General features: G+C 41.1%; 1 protein-coding gene across 1 annotated transcript; it reads right to left on the minus strand.

Annotated features, from left to right (window-relative positions):
• Nucleotides 1-839: 839 nt before the first annotated feature.
• On the minus strand, nucleotides 840-9,155 carry LOC122556342 (extracellular calcium-sensing receptor-like). Its single transcript, XM_087993938.1, has 6 exons — nucleotides 8,947-9,155; nucleotides 7,602-7,890; nucleotides 4,285-5,103; nucleotides 3,318-3,545; nucleotides 1,837-1,960; nucleotides 840-1,747 (listed from the first exon to the last, which is right to left on the minus strand). The coding sequence occupies exons 1-6, from the start codon at nucleotides 9,153-9,155 to the stop codon at nucleotides 840-842; spliced, it is 2,577 nt and encodes an 858-aa protein (XP_087850064.1).
• Nucleotides 9,156-23,603: the final 14,448 nt, after the last annotated feature.

Below are 23,603 nucleotides of genomic sequence, written 5' to 3' on the forward strand. Positions count from 1 at the left end.
GCTGGAACAGTTGAGATTGTACACAGAGTCCACCTGTGTACAATCTCAACTATTTGCACTGAGAGTCATAGAGTCATAGAGATCTCCAGCACGTAAACAGACCCTTCAGGCCAAATCGTCCATGCTGACCAGATATCTCAACCCAATCTAGTCCCGCCTGCCAGCACCAGGTCTCTATCCCTCCAAACCCTTCCTATTCATATACACATCCAGATGCCTTTTAAATGTTACGATTGCACCAGCCTCCACCACTTCTTCTGGCAGCTCATTCCATACACGTACCATCCTCAGCGAGAAGAAGTTGCCCCTTAGGTCTGTTTTATATCTTTCGCCTCTCACTGAAAACCTATGCCCTCTAGTTCTGGACTCTCCCACCCCAGGGAAGAGACTTTGTCTATTTGTCCTATCTATGCCCGTCATGATTTTATAAACCTCTATAAGGTCACCTCTCAGCCTCCTAAGCTCCAGGCAAAACAGCCCCAGCCTATTCAACCTCTCTCTATAGCTCAAATCCTGCAACATTGGCAACATCCTTGTAAATCTTTTCTGAACCCTTTCGGGTTTCCCAACATCTTTCCGATAGGAAGGAGACCAGAATTGTACTCAATATTCCAACAGTGGCCTAACCAATGACCTGTACAGCCGCAACATGACCTCCCAACTCTTGGTACTTAATACTCTGACCAATAAAGGAAAGCATACCAAACTCTTCACTATCCTATCTACCTGCGACTCCTGTGAACAATCAAGCCATCAAATTGTCAAAAGACTGTATATAATATGAGATTTAAATAAGCATTAATAGCGTCTACACTGAATGAACAACAACAATCTCAGAGTTACTGTGAAGACCCTCTGCCCATCATGTTTTTCTTTGTGTTATTCTCCGGTTTCAGTAAGATAATATAACATTTTGGAGCAAAAATGCAGACAAGTAAGCCAAAACTCGACGCCCAAATAGCAAACACTTCGACAGCCACCGTGTACTTTCCAGGAGAGCTGACATAAGCCGGAATAAAAGTGATCCAAACAGCACAGAAGATCAGCATACTGAAAGTTATATACTTCGTGTCATTGAAATTATCTGGAAGTTTCCGGGCAAGAAAAGCTAACAGGAAGCATACAGTGCAGAGAAGACCAATATAGCCGGATACAAAATAAAAGGCTTTTAAAGAGCCCACGTCACATTCCAAAATAATGATATCTCTATAATAGGTCGCGTTTTTCAGTGGATAAGGAGGTGATACAATGAGCCAGATTGTGCAAACTAAACCTTGAAGAAATGTAAGAACGAACACGCCTAACCGTTGCTGCATGGGTCCAAACCAGTTCATCAAGTTGTTGTTGGGAAGAGTTGCTTTAAAAGCGATCACAACAAGAACTGTTTTCCCCAAAATACAGGAAATACAGAGAACAAATACAATCCCAAACGCAGTTCGCCGCAACATGCAGGACCATCTGGTCGGTTTCCCAATGAAAGTAAGTGAGCACAGGAAGCAAAGCGTTAGGGCAAAGAGAAGGAGGAAACTCAGCTCCGAATTGTTCGCTCGAACGATAGGAGTTTCCCGATACCGGTAGAATACAGCAGCTGTACCCAGTGCGAGGCACACGCCCACTAATGTAAGTGCCACTAAGACATAGCCCAGAACTTCTTGGAAGGAAAGAAATTCAATCTTTTTGGGAACACATCGTTCTTTTTGTTGATTGGACCAGTATTCCAAAGGGCATTTCATACAATCAGTGGAATCTGAAAGAATGATATAATCATTAAAAAAAACAATGAGGTTGATTATGGACACACGATAACATTGTATTCAGCCCCATGTTTGTGTATACCTGTGGCGTTGCTGATCTCACCATCGGCGCACTCTGCGCAGTCATAACAACATATTGGCTGACCTTTCCTGCTGACCTTTCTTGTTCCGGGAGGACAAGGTTCTGAACAGAGGGCACTTGGAATCTAAAGCAAAAGGAAACAATGCTGATTTCATCCAAATCTATTAACTGCGATAATTCATGACAAATAAGAAAATATTCGCAGCCGATCGTTGCTGTAGTTATATGTAGAAAAATATTTTGGCATGGCCATTCCATAGAGTATACACCACAGAAAGCGGCTACCTATACTGTATTCAGTCCATCAATTCCATGCTGGTAGGTATAATGGACGAGTCTCTTCTCACCCTACCTTCTTTCACCCAGTAATTCAGAGACAGCTAATTCCGGACAGTTTATTTGCCCCCAAACCGCCACCGCCATCCTCGATGACTCAGTAAAATTATATTTCAAGCGCATCTCAGTAACAAACAAATTATGCAAGATATTTCATAAACGCATGGCCATTCTTTCATTATATTGAAATGTGCATCATTGTTCTTCATTGTTGCTGAGATGCTGAACCAACAGGGGGTCGGCTAGCTCAGTTAGCGAGGAACGCCAACAGCGTAGGTTCAATTCCCGCTCCCAACTCAGGTAGCCGTGCAGCCTTCTCAACCTCTTTCCTCGCCTCAGGTTAAATCACCAGCAGCCATCTCTCTCTAATGAGAGGTATAACTATGACCTTTAATCAAACTTTCTTTTTGCGAATGACGGTCAATTTTCTGTGCTATTGTGTTATTAATTGACCAATGCACAATGAAATAGTAATAAATTATCACCTCTCAGCGGTGTCTGATGTCCCAATACAGGGAGAAAATGCTGAAGAAACAACAATGCGCTTTAAAAATTGGTTAAACAATCTTGCTTCCTTGCACTCAGTAAGATTCGGCAACAGTTTGTGGAAAACGTTACCTCATTCCGTCTCCACAAATGTTGAAAACACCCTTTTTATTTTCGTAATGAAACCAGTCAGGTCCACAGCAGAGACCGCCAGTTCCATCAGATATGTTCTCATTTCGGGGCGCAAAGATTAGCAACAACGACGCACATTTATAAAGCGTCTACAACACCACAAGGCGCTTTTGATCCAAAATTAGAGATATTTTGAGGAACTCGTCAAGAAATTTTCAGAAGACTTAATTGGAAGTGGCGAATCTGAAATGGACTTGAATAATTAATTGGGCGTTTTATATTTGGAAAAAATATGGCTGTTTCAAGTTCTACAAAAACAATGGTACGGATAAAGGAAACATTATTTGTAAGACAGGGGACTCCCCTCTGAATATGCCCAGAAAATTATCCATTTTTATTTAACGGCAATTTGGGATGGGCAATAAATTCCTCAGAGTCGGAGAATTAATAAAATCGCACTGGCAATGTCCTTCATCTTGTAATCCCTATACCCTATCCTTCCTCGAGAAATGTTGTAGGGAACATACCATGTTTCCAATACCACTCCACAAGATTTCGTCCATATTCAAGAGAAGCCGATATCCTAATGGTGCCGAACCATCATAATAACCAATGTTTATAATTTCAAGAGCACCCTCCAAATTCTTTTTCAAGTTAATTACTTCGTACGTAGGGATCGGATCACCATTTCTATCAAAATGCACGATTTCTCCAGTCCGAGTTGTGAAATTTACTGTGTAGAGGTAATGGAGTAGCTGCAGAGGAGCAATACAAGTCATGTGAGTTGTAATTATTCCTGCATGAGACGCAGGCATCACTGGCAAGGCCTGATTTGTCACCAGTCCTAACGGCTTGCGAGGCCGGCTTGTTGGCCTGGATTCACTATTAGGTCAGACCAGGTAAGGATGGCAGATTTCCTTCTCTAACAGAAGCGAGCAAACCAGATGCGTTTTTAACCGCAAGCTACAATGTTTTTATGGGGAAAAAAACATAATCGCAAAGATGTACGGTTGCTGGAAATCAGAGACAAGAACGGAAATTGCTGGAAAAACTCAGCAAAGAACAGTTCTGAAGAAGGATCAGTGGATCCGAATTATTAGCTCTGCTTTCTCTCCATTGATGTTGCCAGATCTGCTGGACAATGTCAGCTTTCATTAATGTTTTCACACTCACCATTAGATTAGTTTTTAATTTCAGGTTTATTAATTGATTCAAAAACATGTCTCCAAAGCTTAGTTAGGCCTTTGGATAAATAATCCAGGGTCATTCCGGTTACCATCAACATAGACAATACATACATTCATTTTCATTCCTATTTTCTTATGACGGGAATGGTTAGTCAGCACCATGAAATAAATCAATGAAGTTTGCCTGTTGACTGTTTATTTACTCATGCTGGGAATAATAACCCCTTCAGATTTACAATGCAGTCTCTCTGTTCCGAACACTGACTCAAAGGGATCGAATTAAAATGAAGTGCACGCGTTTTCTTACCTGCCAGGGTTCAAAGTTTGAAATGTGAGCACATGTATTATTCCTAAATGGACCATAGCCTTCTTCACAGTTTAGCATATCGTCAAGTGCATGAGCGACAGCATAGACCGCTTTGTACACATGGTAGGAACTTCCGTCCATTATCGCTGGAAGGTAAGCATTTTCTAACCCATCCAACTGTTCCATTCCGGTGCACTGCCGCATTCGAAATGCAACACTGCTGTGCTTTGTCAAATTGCACGCAAATACCTTCTCCCAAAACTCCTTCACCAAAATGCTCCCACCAAATTTAGAGGGATGCACTTTAAGGAGATAATCTCTGAGCTCAGCTATCTCTGTTCTCGGGGTTGCTACGCCGATTGTCCCAGTCAGAAATCTTGCACTTTCTTCAGGCGGGAGTAATTGTTCCGTAACCCATCCTTCACTCCCAATCCACTGTATGCCTGTTACGTTTTGACGCCAAATTTCCTGAAGTAAAACTCGCATATCTCCAGTATCAACAAAAGCTACCACGACTTTTGTGGTGGCCTGTTTGATCACCTGCACTATTTTGCTGATTTTCTCAGCTGGGTCGGTCCTGTAAAATGATTCAGAGTAGGCGATGCAAACGCCGGTTTTACGGACCTGTTCGACGAATGCTTGCATTCCAAAATTACCGTAATCGATGTTACTTCTAATTGTGCCAATCCATTTCCAGCCGAAGGTTTTCACCAATTCAGCGAGAAGTTTCGATTGATAGTTATCACTTGGTATCGTTCTAAAAAACGTGGGATATTCTTGCTTATCGCTGAGACAGGAACATGTCGAGTAGTAGCTGACCTGTACAAAAAATGAATAGATTTTAACGCTGTGTACTAGGAACGTGTTCACCCAGCACGATTTAGTTACGTACGAAATCTGCGTTATTGCAAGCTTCCCGGCACAGTTGCCACTAATTTGTAGGATTATGGTTCATACAATAGGAATTTATGAAACAACCTTTGACTAACAATGTTTTTTTTTCACTGCTCGTCCCTGCGACTACATACATACGCGAAATTGTCAATTACATCACAGCATGATACAGCACTTAAAGCAGGTCATTCAGTCCATCGATCGACTACCGCTCTCCCTTTGAAAATGCTACTTAATCTGCTTCATCGACCGTCCATTCCAATTCACAACAACTCTCTGTAAGGAAAGCAATTCTTCATATGTTTCTCGTCCTCTTGTGAACCACCTTTTGGGTGTCCACCCTCCTGTCACTGGAAGGTTTTTCCCATTTACTGTCGATGTATTCTCCTATCCGTCTTTTCTGGTCTAAGAACAACCCCACAGTCTCTATTCTATCCACATTATTAAAGCCACATTCCCTAGCGTCCCCTCCAAATTCTTGACAATATTCCTAAATTGTGATGCTCAGAATTGAACAAAATCCTCTTGTAAATGACGTAATCATCATCTTGTAAATGTTGTTATTTAACTTGACAAATCACTAGAAAGCTTAGGTGCAAATTACAATCGATTTGATCGACTGCAAGGGCAGCCAGGCTTCACAGTCTCAGACTCAACTCTGCAAAAACCCCGCAGTTCTCAGCTGTGTTTCCCATGCTCCGTATTCTGAGTCTGATCATTTATGCTCACCAGATTTCCCAATGTTGGTTTACTCACTTCCCATTCATCAGACGTTGCTTTTATGGATGTTGATTGCATGGCCCAGCTGTTTCCTGTCCTTATCCTGCATCTGTACTGTTTTAGTTCTGCCCATAACTTTTTTTTTAAACTAAAACAACTTCTAATCGAAAGTAGGCAACCCTTCTTTAACTCTTTCAATTTACCCTCAGCTTAACGCCCTTTTGAAACAATATCATTGTTTTACAGTATTAGATTCCACCTATAATGAACCATTCCCCGTCATTGCTGATTCCTGATGAAGGGCTTATGCCCGAAACGTCGATTCTCCTGCTCCTCGGATGCCGCCTGACCTGTTGTGTTTTGCCAGCGCCACACTGTCGACACTGACCTCCAGCATCTGCAGTCCTCACTTTCTACCATTCCCCGTCAGTTTTAAGACAACCTCTCAATTTTATAGCACCGTCAAACATTTGAATATGTGGACGCATTCGTTGTGCAAGATTCGAAATTATGTCCTGATGACAAAGTTTTATTTTGCTTACAGATTACGAAGAGCAGTGATAAGAAAACTGACCGCAATGGAAGATGCTGGAAACACTTCGTCAGTTTGAATAGCAATCCCTACCATATCTTCTCGCTTTCCGTTCTTAGCCTGTTTTATATCAAATTTGCTGCTTTCTTCTTGATCACCTAGTATAAAATTTGCTTCATTAGCATCCAATCTCTCACCTGCCTCTGCTTTCGGGAGAATAATCCCTTTGCATCTCGTCTGTCTCGGTAATTGTAATTCACCATTGATATCATTCTGGTAAAGCGATACGGTATCCTTCCGCTAACTTGTGGAGCCCAGGATAGAATAATAGAATCCCTTCAGTGCAGATAGAGGCCATTCGGCCCATCGAGTCACCCAGACCCACCACCCCACCTTATCCCGGTAACCCCGCATTTACCATGGCTAATTCACCTAATTTGCGCATTCCCGGACACCACAGACAATTTAGCTTGGCCAATCCACCTTGGCTGCCTCCTATAAGTCAGACATCTCAACCGTGTCCCGCCACATTCAAAGGCTTCTCCGTTCAGCTGGCATGTACACGTGATTGCACCATTGACTTAGATTTCTTTCTTCATTCTCCCTACCGAATCCCATGGCCTCACACTTCGCGCTACTTTGTATTCAATGTCGTTTTTTCACTGTGCCTTCCCACTTCACAAGTCCGTGGAACTCATCCTGAAGCTTAATGTCACACGCACATTTAAGTGCCCGAGCTTCGCTTCACTCGCAAACATTGAAACTGTGTTCTGAACGTGACAGTGACCTCTGAGGGATTCCACTGCACATTTCCGGTCATTCTGACACACAATCACTACCGTCTGTCTTCAAACTTTCAGCTCCTTTCCTGCCCTTTTAAGCCCACGAGATTCAAATTTCTCAATAATATTTATGTGTCACTTCATTAATCGACTTTTGGAAGTCCATTTGGACTATGGGCTTCTCAACCCTGCCCAGTGCGGAAAGGGAGAAAATGTTTTCCTCTATTTGAAATACCCTTGGGGGTCATAGCAATTCGTGGAGCGCGTTAAATGACACAGCGTAGAAACGTCTCTAAGCTACGATTTTGCTTCCTCGTTTGTTTGACCATCGCAAACTGACCAATACCATGCAGCCTAATAAGAAAGCAGTCAGATATATGACGCATTACCATGGGAATGCCAAGAGGTCCGATTACCCTTGCCGCCACGATTGAAGATGTGGAGATGTCACAGCCAACAATGGCCGCTACGTTGGAAGCTTCACATTGAGTGAAATTCATTCGTTGTTCTTCACTGGTGACCAGAGCGAGCGCAGCTTTGGACGCAACCGCGGATGACGAGCAATCATCATAGATTTTATATCCCAGAGTTGTATTCGGAAGCAAGTTTTTATTGCGATTTATTTCCTCAATGGCATATATCATGGTCAGCATCAGGCGGAAGCTTGATAAGTGAAAACTACACAATACAGAAAAGGTGTGAACATTAACGCAGGCATTGCAGAACATTATAAATGCAGGATATTTTCATACTTGTGAGAAAAAAACATTCTAGCAATAAAAAACAAAGAAGTGACGACTTTTAGATTTTTTAAATTTTTTTTTAAAATTACAGATAATATCTGAAACACCATTCAAGCGCAAGTTGGAATTCGCGTGATGGATTTAACGCTGGATTAAACAAATATATCTGAAAAGGTGCTGTAATGAAAATGACATTGGTTAAATTAGAATTATTTTGATTATCTTTTGTTAATACAAATTTATGTTGAACAAGTACGTAAGATTGCAGTGATAAGATTTGATTATAAGTGCCACCGCCACTTAGCGCACCTCGAGTTATGCAACTCTTAAGCACTAATTTAGCACACGTCACGAAGACAAAGGAGAATCTGTATAAATTAAGTGCAACATTATTTCGTCGGGGTCTATACACCGTGTAACTGAGCCGAGATTACTTTAAATGATTTCAAAAATACCTCGCAACGTTTCCATACAAAGGTCAAAGGGGAGAAATACATGCTTTAAAACGTAGTCTATTGAGAAAGTGACAAAACTGCCAACATAAATATTTAATGATTGGTAGCAGCTTTGTAGACACCAGTGGGCTTTTTTGTTTCAACGTATTTCAAGATCTAACGCCCTAAAAAGGTCGCTATTCCACCTTAAACTGAGCGGCATGAACGTGATGGACATTTTCCATTTTGGCCCTGCAATCCTTATTCAGGTTAAAATTACAGATAGACGCATAAACCTACTCCACAAGTTCCAATATCACAAACGCTGCCGCACAAAGTGAATGGATGTTTAATAAATGAAGGATGGTCCTTCTGAGAAAATCAATTTCTGAATCGAATCGTCTGAAACTAATTGGACTGTAGGCCAAAGATCATCCTATTTGACTCACTGGATGATAATAAACCACTTAATTCGGCATCATATATCGGATTGGTGATGGTCTTGCAAATTGTACGGAATATGCAACGAGACTTGTTCACGACAAAACTAAACTTGCTTTCGGCACTCTGATTCAGGTGGAGTGATGGTGAATGAAGGAAGGTTCTGAATCGCTTCTAAATGCACAGTAAATATTCCACCCAAAATGATGTCTCCGTCCCCAGAAAGAGCAGGTAAACTGTGCTTTGCTCGACGTTTACATAGTGTTTCTTGGGTTCCCCGCGCTGGGACTGCAGCTAGCAATAGGAAAGTCAGAAATAGAGCCATTGTTTTCGCTCAAAGGGCCAGTCACCAGGTGATTTCTAACTGTGATCTGAGGAACCCATATATGGGGAGAAATCCTTTGGTGACACTGTGTCACAACCACGTGTTAGACAATTAGACTGCAAATAAATTCATAACGATTAAAATTTGGTGTATGTTTAACTCCCAGCAGAGTAATTTTTTTTGCAATGGAACTTCAGCAGTTCCTACGAGAGCGCAAGGCACCTGATGTTGCGAGTGTTAGTAACGGGTAAGACATCTCGCATGTCTTCGAGAGAAACGGAAGTTAATTCTAAGTTAAACTGAAAAATCAAAAGTAGCACAGAGAATGCGTGGTTACATTAAAGTCTTCCACTTATAATAGCGACATGTCCTTTCAGACACAATAGAAAACTGTCATCTCCCTAAAGTTGCTTTGGTGCAATAAACGTCGAAAGGTGGCAGCTAATTGCCGTGAAGTGTTTTTCAAATCACTTCTATATTCTTGTGAAACATTCCATCGGACATAATATTTAGTCATTTGATCCCCCATTGTAGCAATTCCCATTGGGACAAAACTGTTCTTTGTGGAAATGAATCTAATTGCTGTCTAAGAAGTCACTATGACGCCGCGTTGTGAAGAGATTGCAAAAAGTCATACTATAAGATGGTAGCCCGTTTGATTACTGCACATAACGTCCAATCCCAATAAACTGTCACTTTTTCCTTCCCAATAGCAACATAGCAGAGGATGACTATCCCTCCCAGATCGTGTCAACGCCTTCTATGCTTGCTCTGAGCAGAATTTCAGTGGAGGGGTAATACATATTCCAACAAGTCCTGACAAACCTATTCGAACAATCACTGCATCAGAGGTCAGATCAGTTTTACTTTGTGTGAAACCAAGGAACGCGATTAGAGCATGTGCAGATCAACTGGCAGAGGTCGTCTCGGACATCTTCAACCTGTCCCTGCAACAGGCCACTGTCCCTGCCTGTTTCAAGAGGGCCAACATCATCCCTGTGCCTAAGAAGGCTCATGCAGCATGTCTCAATGACTACTGCCCAGTGGCCCTAACTTTGGTGGTCATGAAGTGCTTTGAAATGCTGGTCATGGCATTAATCAATGCCAGCCTCTGCACTACACTTGACACACTCCAATTTGCCTATCAGACCAACAGATCCACGTCAGATGCCATATCACTTGCCCTTCACTCCTCCCTAGAACTTCTTGACACCAAGAACAGTTACATAAGAATTCTATTCATTGACTACAATTCAGCCTTCAACACAGTTACCCCCTCGAGACTGATTACTAAACTTAGTGATCTCGGATTAAACCCAACTCTCTGCAACCAGATCCTCAGTTTCCTGACCCACAGGCCACAACAGTGAAGACTGGGGACAATATTTCATCCTAACACTCAACACTGGATCCCCCAGGAGTGCGTACTCAACCTCCAACTGTACCCACTGTATACCCATGGCTGCGTCACCAAATACCAGACTAATGCCATTTACAAGTTCGTTGATGACACCACCATAGTTGTTTGAATGTCAGATGGCGATGAAACACTCTACAGATGGGAGGTGGAGGACCCTGGAAAAATGGTGCGCCGAGAATAACCTAGCTCTCAATGATGGCAAAACGAAAGAACTCATTGTTAACTTTCGGCAGGATGTTACTCATGCTCCCCTACACATTAACAGCACAGAGGTGGAACGAGTGGAGAGTGTCAAGCTCCTGGGAGTGGTCATCAACAACAAGCTTTGTTGGACCCCTCTACCATTGGGGAGAAGGTACAGAAGTCTGAACACCAGCTGATCTCACATCAGTTTATACCTTACTGTTGTGAGAATACTGAATGTACTCACAAACTCTTAACATTTGCCTGTACCTATGCTTTTACTTTTGCCACTGTTTATCAATTATTTGCTTATCTATGCTACTTAACTCTGTGATCCGCCTGTATTGCTCGCAAGACAAAGCTTTTCACTGTGCCTCGATACACATGACAATAAATTCAATTCAATAAACTACCTACTTTGCTTTATAAATGTTCAGGGAGAAAGTTGTGCATACGGGCAATCTCTCTAAGCGTAAGAAAAGTCTCCTGATCATTGTTGTAAAAACATGATCACACTTATTGAACAGTGAACCCCTTGTTCTAGATATGCCTGCAATAGGAAACATCCTCTCTACATCACTCTGCTCAGAGCTGTCAGGATTTCATATGTTTCTATGAAGTTGTACTTCACTTTGCTAAGGTCTAGTGGTATCAGCCTAGATTGTCCAGTGTTTGCCCTTAAGAAAAATCACTCATTCCTGGTATTCAGGTGGTAATCCTTCTCTGAGCTGCTTCCAAAATATTTAAATCTTTTTTTTCACACAAAGTGTCTAATATAATTCACAATAAGCCAGATGTGGAATGGCCAACACATGTAACTTAAGCATACTTCTTACATTGGCATTGGATTTCCCCTCTAATAAACAATAATATTGCATCAATTTGCGTAATTACTTGATGTACTTACATTCCAATCTTTTGTGATTCATTCACTAGGACAGCAAGATTCCTCTGCACCTCAGCAAAACCTCACCATTCAGATAATATACATATTTATTATTCCTTCTCCAAATTACAGTTGCACATTTTCTGATATTATACATTGTTTATCAGAGCATTGCACATTCACAACTTATTGATATTCCTTTGTAGCCTCATTATGATCTCTTCACAATTTATTTTTCTTTCCATCTTTCTGTCATCAGCAAGTTTAGAAATAATGCCATTGGTTCATCCAATCGTCAATATATTATCTGTAAAAAGTTGAAGTGACCCCTGTGGCAAATCAGTTGTTAAATCTTGCCAACTCGACAATGATAAATTCATGCTACTCTGTGTTCCACCTTAGTTGTATAATATTCTATTTATGGTATTGTGTTATTCCCTAAACCATGAGCTCTTATTTTCTGCAATAATCTTTGATGTGGCATCTTCTAAACTGCCTCTTAGAAATCCAGCTGCAGTACATTGTACTTTTTCCCTTTCATAGGTTTCTTTCAAACTCTATTTGTTTCCATAACAGTTTATGTACAGGTACTTGTTCAGAACATCCCAATAAGTTAGGTTAAGACGATGTCCCTGCCAAAAATTCATTTTGACTCATCCTGACCTTTTTGAACTTTTCTGAATGTCCTTTATAACATTGCTAATAATGAACTCTAACATTTTCCCTGTGCCAAATGTTAAGCTAACTGACTTATAAGTTACTGTTTTCTGTCTCCCTTCTATTTTGAATAAATGACTTACATTCCCTAATTTCCAACGGAAGGGAAGATTCCTGGAATCTAAGACATTTTGGAACATTAATACCATTAATACCAACGACTCACCCATTTCCTTTACCACACTATGAGGTCCATTAGGATCTGGGGACTTGGCAATCCCCTGCTTCAATATGATAGATAGTACCACTTCCCTGGAGATTGCAATTTTAAAATAAGTCCTCCCTATTTGATTTACAGCTCTTTGTGGAATGTCACTTTAAACCCTATATGGCTTATCGCTGGACTGTTAATGCAGAGATCTAGGAAATGTTCTGGGGACCCAGTTTGAATCCTGCCAGGCAGATGTGGAATTTGAATTCAATAAAAATCTCGAAAAAGTCCAATATGACCATGAAACCATTATTGATTGTTGTTAAAAATCCATCTGGTTCACTAACGGCCTTTATGGAAGGAAACTGCCATCTTCATCTGTTCTGACCTGCATGTGACTCCTGACCCACAGCAATAAGATTGACTTGCAACTGCCAGCTGGGCAATTAGGTATGGACAATAAATATTGACCTAGGCAGCAATGACTTCATCCCTTGAATGAATAAAACAAATCTTTGCATAAAACCTGTTCAATTCATCTGCCATCTCATTATTTTCCAGTACTGATTACCTACACTCACTTTCGAAAGGACCAACGCACATTTTGTTAGCATTTTAAAAAATCTATAGAAACTCACTATCTCTTTTAATATTTCTAACTAGTATTTTCTGAAATTCTAGTTTTTGCCACTCGGATTAATATTTGTGTCATTCGTTGCCGTTCTTAATATTGTCAGATTTTCAGACCTGTCACCCATCTTGATCTAATAACGTTTTAGATAATGATATGTTGAAACACTTGCTGGAACAGTTCACTTCTGGTTCAGGGCAGTTGCTTTTGCCCAGTGTGTTCGGCCAGAATGAGAACGCGGTGCCGGTGTGTTGGCGGTTATAAGGAGTAGACAGGCTGGCTCATTTCCTCTCACTATCCAGAGGCACTCAAACCAACGGGCAGAATCTCATCCTTGATATTAAAACAGGTACAGCAGATTTTTGTTAACACTAAAATAGATAACATTGTAGACTTTAACCTTGTGTGACGGTGTAAGCTGTGCATTAAAGTGGAAGATAATAGAAATATAATTGGGGTGAGATACAAAGCGAGTGTGGACTCCCAATGCTTGCTTTACATTGTTGAACAAAATTAAAATAATTCCCAATGGCAGACTAGGAGTTTCGGAGGGAACTTTCCCTCAAAGGAAATTGGACTGAAAGCAACATGGTTACTAATGCTAGTTTGCTCATTTCGAATCATTTTCAAAGACTTTGCTTCTCCGGGGACCTTTGCATAAGGAAACACATGAATGTTTGACCACAACTGAAATAATGACACTTTGCCAAAGTCAAGTCACTGGATACAGTGGATGTAAGCTTCAGTGAGGTACTGAAGGAGGGTTGCATTGTCGCAGGCGCTGAATTTCCGATGACATGTCTAGGCGAAGTCCAATCTGCCCTCCTAGATGATGCTAATACTCCGATGCCATTATTTAAAGACGAGCATTTTTTTTTGTGAGCACGATTTCTTCCAAAAGCAACGTCATTAACGCAGTGGAACTGTTCCATTGCTGTTTGAACTTATTGTATGCGAACTGGTTCCTTTCTTACCTACATCCCAACTGTAATTGCGCTTCAAAACTGTATATTGGCTGTAAAAATGCTAAGGGATCCTGGAAATAATTATTTTAATATAATTCCTTCATTTCTGTACCAGTAGACATCGCTTTCGTGAAGTTATCATTGGCACTTTACGGTAATGTCCCTTTCACTTACCCCTTTCTTTCTCTCTTTCAATGGTCACATCATTAATTACAGTAGGCGGAAAGGAGTATTTGGAATTGTAAAGCATTTTTTCAGTTTCCTTTTTTGTTTTGTTTGTTCTGCTTATTTGAGGATAGGCAGTAACACAAGGAAAAAGGGAATTTCTACTGATTGCAATTATCAGTGAAATGTTATGGCGCAAAAGGAGCCTTTCGGTCCGTTGTGTCTATGACCGGCTCTCCTCAGCATCATGCCTGAATGTCATTCTCCTTCTTTTCCCCATTCCCTTGCTCATCGCTTCCATTTAAATAAAAATCCAAGACTCTCTTGAATACCTCAACTGAATTTCCCATTACCACACTTCCAGGCCATCTTGCAAAATCATGATGGGCTGGACCGAGTAGATAGGAAGAAACTATTCCGACACGTTAAGGATATCCAGTACAAGAGAGCACAGATTTAAAGCAAATGAGCAAATGGCAGGTAAGAAAACAAAAATTGTTTTCAGACAAAGAGCAGTTATGGTCTGGAAAGCCCTGCCTGGAAATGTGGTGGTGGTGGGTGCAGTTGAGTTATTTAAGACAGCATTTGATGATTATTGCCTGCCTCAAACCAAGGTGAGGGACATCTCAAACCAGCCTGAAAGGATAGTGGAGAGGTCGGGTGGGGGCAGGCAGAACCAAATTGGCTGGGTTGGATTTGTCCTGCTTTTTATGTACAGGACATATCTGAACAATTTTCCAAATTGTCAGGTAGATTGCAGTGTTGTAGCTGTACTGCAATAGCTTGGCAAGGGAAGCAGCAAGTTGTGGAGCTCAAGTCATCAGTACTATTGTCAGGATGTTGTCAGGGCGACAGTCTTGGCAGTTGTACAGTGCCTCCGAATGTCACTTGATATCACATTAAGTGAATCAAATTGGCTGAAGACTGGTATCTGCATGTTGGGAACCAATGGGAAGGCTGAGATAAATCATCCACTCAGGATTTTAGACTGAAGATTTCTGCAAATGCTTCAGCATTATCTTTTGGATTTATGTACTGGTCTCTTCAATCATTAAGGATAGGGATACTTGTGTAGCCTCCTCCTCCCACACTTGTGTATGTCTCTGGATGACATCTTAGTAGGTGTTGCGTATAGATATAGCAGCTCTGAAGTACTCGATTGTATAAATGCAGAAATTAGGCAAAGGTGAAGCATGATTAATGGGGGATTTTAATTTTTAACATAAATTGGGAGAGGCAAACAAGACCTGCCAAAAAGGTAGTGAATTCCTAGAATGTTTCCGGGAAAGTTTCCGGCAGTAATATGTCCTGAATGCAACAATTATTGGATTTTGTAACGAACAATGAGCTGAATTTAATTAATAATCTAATTGTGCATGAACATCAATAAAATATGTGTCAAAGATAGACAGGGTGGTTGAGAAGGCATGGTAAATGCCTTCTCAACCACCCTGTCTATCTTTGACACATATTTTATAGATGTTCATGCACAATTAGATTATTAATTAAATTCAGCTCATTGTTCGTTACAATGTTAAATGCTTGTCTTTATTGTTCAGACCTTTGAGGTTAGGAGTTGGGATGTCATGTTGAGATTTTACCAGACATTAGTGAGGCCTCTTCTGGAATACTGTGTGCAGTAGGAAGGATATGATTAAATTCGAGAGGGTTCAGAAATAATTTACCAGGATGTTGTCAGGAATAGCAATAAAAATAGGCTGGATAGGCTTTTCCACTGGAGGTTGAGGGGTGACCTGATAGAGGTTTAAAAAATCATGAGGTGCATAGATAAGGTGAGTGGCTAAGATCTTTTCCCGAGGGTCCGTGTGCTCAAAACAAAGTCAATTTTTTAAGGTGAGAGGAGGAAGTTTTAAAAAGGATGTAAGAAGCAACGTTTTTACACAAAGAGTGGTTCTTGTGTGGAATGAACTGCCAGATTAAATGGTGGATGCAAGTACAGTTACAACATTTAAAAGACATTTTGATAAATATAAGAATAGGAAAAACTTGGAGAGATATGGGCTAAGTGCAGGTAGATGGGACTAGTTTAGTTTGGGAACATGATCTGTATGGAAGGAATTTACAGGAGCAAGGGGGTGTGATGGATTGCAGTTGTAAGAAGGGAGTAAAGCTGCAGATACAGTCAGGTAGATAGGTTATCGCCAGGAAGGTATGAGGGGTAGGCAGGTAGTGCAGGAGTCTTCTCTGGCTATCCCCATCTCAAACAATTATGCTTGTTTTGGAAATTGTAGGGGGTGATGGACTTTCAGGGGAATGTAGCATAAACAGCCAAGTTTCTGATACTGAGAATGGCTCTAATGTAATGAATGGTACATTGGGTTCCAAGCAATCAATTGTGATAGGGAACTCCCCAGTCGGAGGCACAGCCAGATGTTCCTGCGGCCGGCAGTGAAAAATCAGAATAGTGTGTTGCCTATCTGATGCCAGAATCAAGGATATCTTGGAGAGGGTGCAGAATATTCTCAAAGGGGAGAGGAACTAGCAGGAGGTCATTGTACACATGGGAACTAATGATGCAGGAGGGAAAAAGATGTGATTCTGAAGGGAGAATAAAGTTAGGAAGGGAAATAGACATGATTCTGAAGGGAGAATAAAGTTAGGCAGGAATTTAAAAAGGAGGTCCTTGAGGATAGTACTATCTAGATTACTCCCAGTGCTAGGAGCTAGTGAGGGTAGGAATAGGAGAATAGAACAGATGAATGAGTGGCTGAGGAGCTGGCGCACGGGAGAAGGGTTCACATTTTTAGATCATTGCAATCTCCTCTGGGGTAGAAGTGACCTTCACAAGAAGGACGGATTGCACCTGAATTGGAAGGGGACTAATATATTGGCAGGGAAACTTGTTGGTGGGGGTGCTGGGGTGGGGGTGGTTGGGGGGGGGGGGGGGGGGGCGGTGGTGGAGTGGGAGGGGGAATGGTGGAACCCAGACAAATAGTGAGGAAAGAGATCAATTTAAGACTGGCGCAGATGGGGAAATGAATGAGTCATTCAGGGTGGGCAGAAACAAAGCAGGGAACAAGGTCAGACTGATAAATTAAAACTGCATTTATTTTAAGGCAAGAGGCCTAACAGAAAAGGCAGATGAACTCAGGGCATGGTTAGGAACATGGGACTGGGATATCATAGCAATTACAGAGATATGGCTCAGGGATGGACAGGACTGGCAGCATAATGTTCCAGGATACAAATGCTATAGGAAGGATAGAAAGGGGGGCAAGATAGGAGGAAGAGTGGCATTTTTGATAAGGGATAGCATTATTACTGTACTTCAGGAGGATATTCCTGAAAATACATCCAGGGAAATTATTTGGCTGGAACTGATAAATAAGAAAGGGATGATTGCCTTATTGGGATTGTATTATAGACACCCAATAATCAGCAGGAAATTGAGAAACAAATTTGTAAGGAGATCTCTGTTATTGTCTGTAAGAATAATAGTGGTTATGGTCGGGAATTTTAACTTTGCAAACATAGACTGGGACTGCCATAGTGTTAAGGGTTTAAATGGAGAAGGATTTGTTACATGTGTACAAGACAATTTTCTGATTCAGTTTGTGCATGTACCTGCAAAACTTGACCTACTCTTGGGAAATAAGGCAGGGCAGGTAACCTAGGTGTCTGTGGGGGAGCACTTTGGGGCCAGCAACCATTAGTTTTAAATAATGATGGAAAAGGATAGACAGGATTGAAAAGATGAAGTTCTAATTTGAAAGAAGGCCAATTTTGGTGGTATTAGGCAAAAACTTTCAAAAGTTGATTAGATGCAGATATTCACAGGTACAGGGACGGCTGGAAAATGGGAAGCCTTCAAAAATGAGATAACAAGAGTCCAAAGACAATATATTCCTGTTAGGGTGAAAGGCTAGGCTGATATGGATAGGGAATGCTGGATAAATAGAGAAATTGAGGTTTTGGTCAATAAAAATAAGGAAGCGCATGTCAGATATAGATAGCAGAGTTCAAGTGAATCCTTAGAAGAGTATAAATGCAGTAGGTGTATACTTAAGAGGGAAATCAGCAGGGCAAAAAGGGGACATGAGATCGCTTTGGGAAATAGGGTTCAGGAGAATCCAAAGGAATTTTATAAATTCATTAAGGTCAAAAGGGTAACTAAGGAGAGAATAGGGCCCCTCAAAGATCAGGAAGACAGCCTATGTGTGGAACTGTAGGAGATGGGGGAGATACTAAATGATTATTTTGCATCAATGTTTACTGTGGAGAAGGACATGGAAGATATAGAATGTGGGGAAATAGAGGGTGACATCTTGAAAAATATCCATTTTACAGAGGAGGTGGTGTTGGAAGTCTAAAAATGCATAAAAGTGTAGAAATCCCCAGGACCTGATCAGATGTACCCTAGATCTATCTGAGAAGCTAGGGAAGTGGTTGCTGGGCCTCTTGCTGAGATATTTGAATCATTAGTGGTCACAGGTGAGTTGTTGGAAGACTGGAAGTTGGCTAATGTGGTGCCACTATTTAAGAAAGGCGGTAAGGAAAAGCCAGGGAACTATAGACCAGTGAGCCTGACATCGGTGGTGAGCAAGTTGTTGGAGGGAATCCTGATGGATGGAATTTAGAGTATTTGGAAAGGCTGAAGGCAGAGTGGTCCACCTGAACCATATGGACTTCAATAAGGCATTCAACAAATTTCCTCATGGTAGATTGGTTAACAGGGTTAGATCGTATGGAATACAGAGAGAATTAACTATTTGGATATAGAACTGGCTTGAAGGTAGAAGACAGAAGGTGGTGGTGGATAGTTGCCTTTCAGACTAGGAGCCCATGACCGGTGGCATGCTGCAAGGATTGGTGCTAGGTTTACTTCTTTTTGTCATTTATACAAATTATTTGGATATAAACATAGGAGGTATAATTAGTAAGTTTGCAGATGACACCAAAATTGGAGGTGTAGTGGACAGCGAAGAAGGTTACCTCAGAGTGTAATGGGATCTTGATCAGATGGCCAATGGGCTGAGGAATGGAGATGGAGTTTACTTTAGATCAATGTGAGGTGCTGTATTTTGGAAAGGCAAATAAGAGCAGGACTTACACACTTAATGGTAAGTTCCTGGGGAGTGTTGCTGAACAAAGAGACCTTGGAGTGCAGATTCATAGTTCCTTGAAAGTGGAGTCACAGGTAGATAGGATAGTGAGGAAGGCATTTGGTATGGTCTCCTTTATTGGTCAGAGCTTTGAGTATAGGAGTTGGGAGGTCATGTGTGGGTGTACAGGATGTTGGTTCGGCCACTTTTGGAACATCGTGTGCAGCTTTGGTCTCCTTTGTATCGGAAAGGTGTTGTGAAACTTGAAAGGATTCAGAAAAGATTTACAAGGATGTTGCCAGGGTTGGAGGATCTGAGCTTTAGGGAGAGTTTGAATAGGCTGGGGCTGTTTTCCCTGGAGCATTGGAGGCTGAGGAGAGGATTTTATAGAAGTTTATGAAATCATGAGGGGCATGGATAAAGTAAATAGACAAAGTCTTTTCCCCAGGATGGGGGAGTGCAGAACTAGAGGACATAGGTTTAGGGTTAGAGGGGAAAGATTTAAAATGGATCTATAGAACCCACTTTTTCAGGCAAAGGGTGATGCGCGTATGGAATGAGCTGCCAGAGAAAATGGTAGAGGCTGGTACAATTACAACATTAAAGAGGCATTTGGCTGGTTGTAAGAATAAGAATAGTTTAGAGGGATATGGACCAAGTGCTGGCAAATGGGACTAGATTAGGTTAGGATATCTGGTCAGCATGGATGAGTTGGACAGAAGGGTCTGTTTCCATGCTGTACATCTTAGTGAGTTTTGAGAAGATTTGTAGCTCAGATTGAGGTTCTGGATTTAGGTTTGCTCACTGAGCTGGAAGGTTTGTTTTCAGGTGTTTCATCACCATACTAGGTAACATCATCAGTGAGCCCTGGTGCCATGGCCTGCTTTCTGTTTATGTGTTTAGGTTTCTTGGTTGGTGATGTCATTTCCTGTTCTTTTTCTCACGTGTTGGTAAATGGTATCCAAGTCAACATGTTTGTTGATAGAGTTCCAGTTGGAATGCCATGCTTCGAGGAACTCTTGTGCAAATACCAACACTTACCAACAAGTGACGATAGACTCAACCCCACAACTAGAGAACTGAATCACAGCCCTACTCAAAAAATGTCAGAAATGTGAAGAAATAAATAAGATTGACTTACAAAAAATGAAACCAGATGGATCCAACACACCATGCACATACTCGTTACCCAAAATTCTCAAACCAGGAGCTCCCTGTCAGACCCATAGTCTCGCTACTGGGAACAACTTACAGATTGGCCAAGGAACTACACCAAAGACTAAAACATTTAGTAGAAGACTCATGCCACTCCATCCACTCCACCCAAGAATTCCTGAAGACAATCAAAGACATCAAAATAGAAGAGGATGAAATAATGGTCTCCTTTGATGTAACAGCCCTGTACATATCCATCAACATCAATCTGGCCAGGGAAACACTTATTACACTCTTAGAAGAACCAAAGATACATACACCAAACATCACCAACTTCATCAGCAAGGACAATACCGTCAAACTAGTGGACCTATGCCTTACCACCCACTTCACCTTCAACAACAAAACCTACAGACAAACCACGGAACACCCATGGGATCTCCGATATCAGTGTTCTTAGCAGAGGCAGTAATGCAGAGACTCGAACAAGCAGCTCTGCCAACCATCCAACCCAAACTTTGGGTCCGCTATGTGGATGACACCTTCGTCATCACCAAACGAAACAAATTAGAGGAAACCTTCAAGACCATCAATACTACCGTTACTGGCATAAAATTCACAAAAGAGGAGGAAAACAACAACAAACTGCCATTCCTAGTCACAGTAGAGTGAACAGCCAATGGGATACTTCAAACCAGCGTCTACAGGAAAACAACACATACTGACCAAATACTGAACTACAGAAACAATCATCCCAACCACCCACAAACGAAGCTGCATTAAAACATTATTTCAATGAGCCACCACACCTTGCAGCACAGAGGAACTATGCAGAACAAAGGAAAATCACCTATACAGTGTATTCAAAAAGAACAGGTACCCAATGAACATAGTCCACCGCTTTCTCAATAACAAACCCCAACAAGCAGACAAAACATGTCCAGAAGCCCTAGCCACTCTCCCCTGCATCAAAGACATCTCAGATATGACTGCCAAACTACTCAGATCTCTTGGCATCATGGTAGCCCACAAACCCACCAACACACTAAAACATCAGCTAATGAACTTGAAAGACCCTGTACAGATAACAAACAAAACTAATGTCATTTACTAAATACCTTACAAGAACTGTAACAAACACTACATTGGATAAACAGGCAGAAAACTAGCCACCAGGATACATGAACATCAACTAGCCACAAAAAGACATGACCCACTCTCACTAATATCCTTACATACAGATGAGGAAGGACACCACTTCGAGTGGGACAACACATCCATCCTCGGACAAGCCAAGCAGAGACATGCATGAGAATTCCTAGAAACATAGCATTCCAACTGAAACTCTATCAACAAACACATTGACTTGGATCCCTTTTACCACGCCCTCAGAAAAAGAACAGGAAATGACATCACCACCAGAAATGACATCATCACCACAAGGAAACGTAAACACATAAATAGAAAGTGGGCCATGCCACCAGTGCTTCATCTAGAGGCTCACTGATGATGTTACCTAGCATGATGACAAAACATCTGAAAATAAACCTGCCAGCTCAGCAAGCAAAACTACATCCAGTGCTGTACATCTCTATGACTCTATGACTCTAGGACTACTTGAGTTGAAGGACCTGTATCTATGCTGTATGACATTATTACTCCATGTTGAAAAGGCAATACATCCTATTTGAGGAATATCAGGAACAAAACTAAAGAACAGAACTCCCAGGATTATCGTCTCTAGGTTATTACCCGAGCAATATGCAAATTGTCATAAAAGTAAGCAGTCTAGGGAAGTAAATACATAGCTGAAGGAGTGGGAAAAGGGAGTTGCATTTTGTGGGACATTGGATTCAGTATTGGCTCAGGAAGGAACTGTACCATTGGGACAGACACCACCTGAACCAATCTGGGATGAATATCCTCGTGGAAAGGCTAAATAGTGTCATCACTAGAACTTTTGACTCGTAAATAATGGGCAGAGGGGAAGGGTTCAGAAGAAATCAATACAGTTTTAGAATCACACAGCAGGACAAAGATTAAAGAAATAGCAATCCTACTTCAGGTACAGCAGGGAAAAGCAAAATTATATGAAATGTACTGGTTCACATGAAAGAGAAATAATAAACAGATGGATAAAGCATCAATGCTGAGTGACAGTTGCAGTGTATGGCCCAAATAAGAGTTCTATATATGAATGTATAAAGTGTAAAGAATAACTCAAATGAGCTGCAGGCACAATAACAATGTAATAGCCATCACAGAGTCACAGCTGCAGGATGATCGCAATTGGGAACTAAATATCCAAGTTATAAGGTTTACAGGATGGACAGGGAAAATAGCAGAGGAGGTGGAGTAGCTTCACTGATTAGAAGCAAAGTTACTTCAATGATGAGCAAGGAGATAATGAGATGAAAGCATTCAGTAGAGACCATATGGGCAGAACCGAAGAACAGTAAAGGATGCCCTGGTTTTGAAGTGCTAGATTGTATAAATGCATAAGTTAGGCAAGTGTGTAGCAAAGCCAGAGTAATATTAATGGAGGATTTTAACTTTAACAGATTGGGAGAGACAGATAAGCACTTTTCAGAAACCTAGTGAATTTTTGGAGAATCTCCAGGAGAGTTTCTGAGAACAATATGCAACAAGAGGAAAGCAAGATTGGATTTAGTAATGAGTGGTGAGCCAGATTTAATTAGCAACCTAACTGTATGTGAGCTTTGATCAAATAGTGATCATAACATGATCAAGTTAAATTTTGAAAGTGAAAAACATGAATAAGCTACTAGCGGTTTAGGTTTAGTTAGACTGACTTCAACAAGATGAGCAAGATAAAGTTGGAAAATATACTAATGATAAAACAACTGAAGAACAGTAGAGAATACTTAAAGAAATAGTTAACACAATATAAAACTAGTTCATACACCTGAATGGGAAAGTTGCACTTCACAGATATAAAGCAGCCACAGACAACTAAAGAAATAGTGACAGCGTAAACCTAAAAGAATTTACAAAAAATGCAAAAACAGCAAAGATCCTGCTGAATGGGAATAATGCAAAGACAAGCAAAGTGCCAAAATGCAGGTGATGTGAGTTGCTAAAATGTATTATG

This window comes from Chiloscyllium plagiosum, unplaced genomic scaffold (assembly GCF_037043375.1).
Source record: "Chiloscyllium plagiosum isolate Xiang-an unplaced genomic scaffold, Cpla_swu_hap1 HiC_scaffold_13, whole genome shotgun sequence".
In the NCBI taxonomy this organism is placed as follows: Eukaryota; Metazoa; Chordata; class Chondrichthyes; order Orectolobiformes; family Hemiscylliidae; genus Chiloscyllium; species Chiloscyllium plagiosum.

What these genes read in the sequence shown, in the direction of transcription:
- LOC122556342 (XM_087993938.1), bottom strand. Translation starts at nt 9,155, where the DNA reads ATGGCTCTATTTCTGACTTTCCTATTGCTAGCTGCAGTCCCAGCGCGG. An exon ending in CCTGAATCAGAGTGCCGAAA is followed by an intron (nt 7,891 to 8,946) that starts GCAAGTTTAGTT and finishes TGTATTGTGTAG; the next exon opens with TTTTCACTTATCAAGCTTCC. An exon ending in GACCTCTTGGCATTCCCATG is followed by an intron (nt 5,104 to 7,601) that starts GTAATGCGTCAT and finishes TTTTTTGTACAG; the next exon opens with GTCAGCTACTACTCGACATG.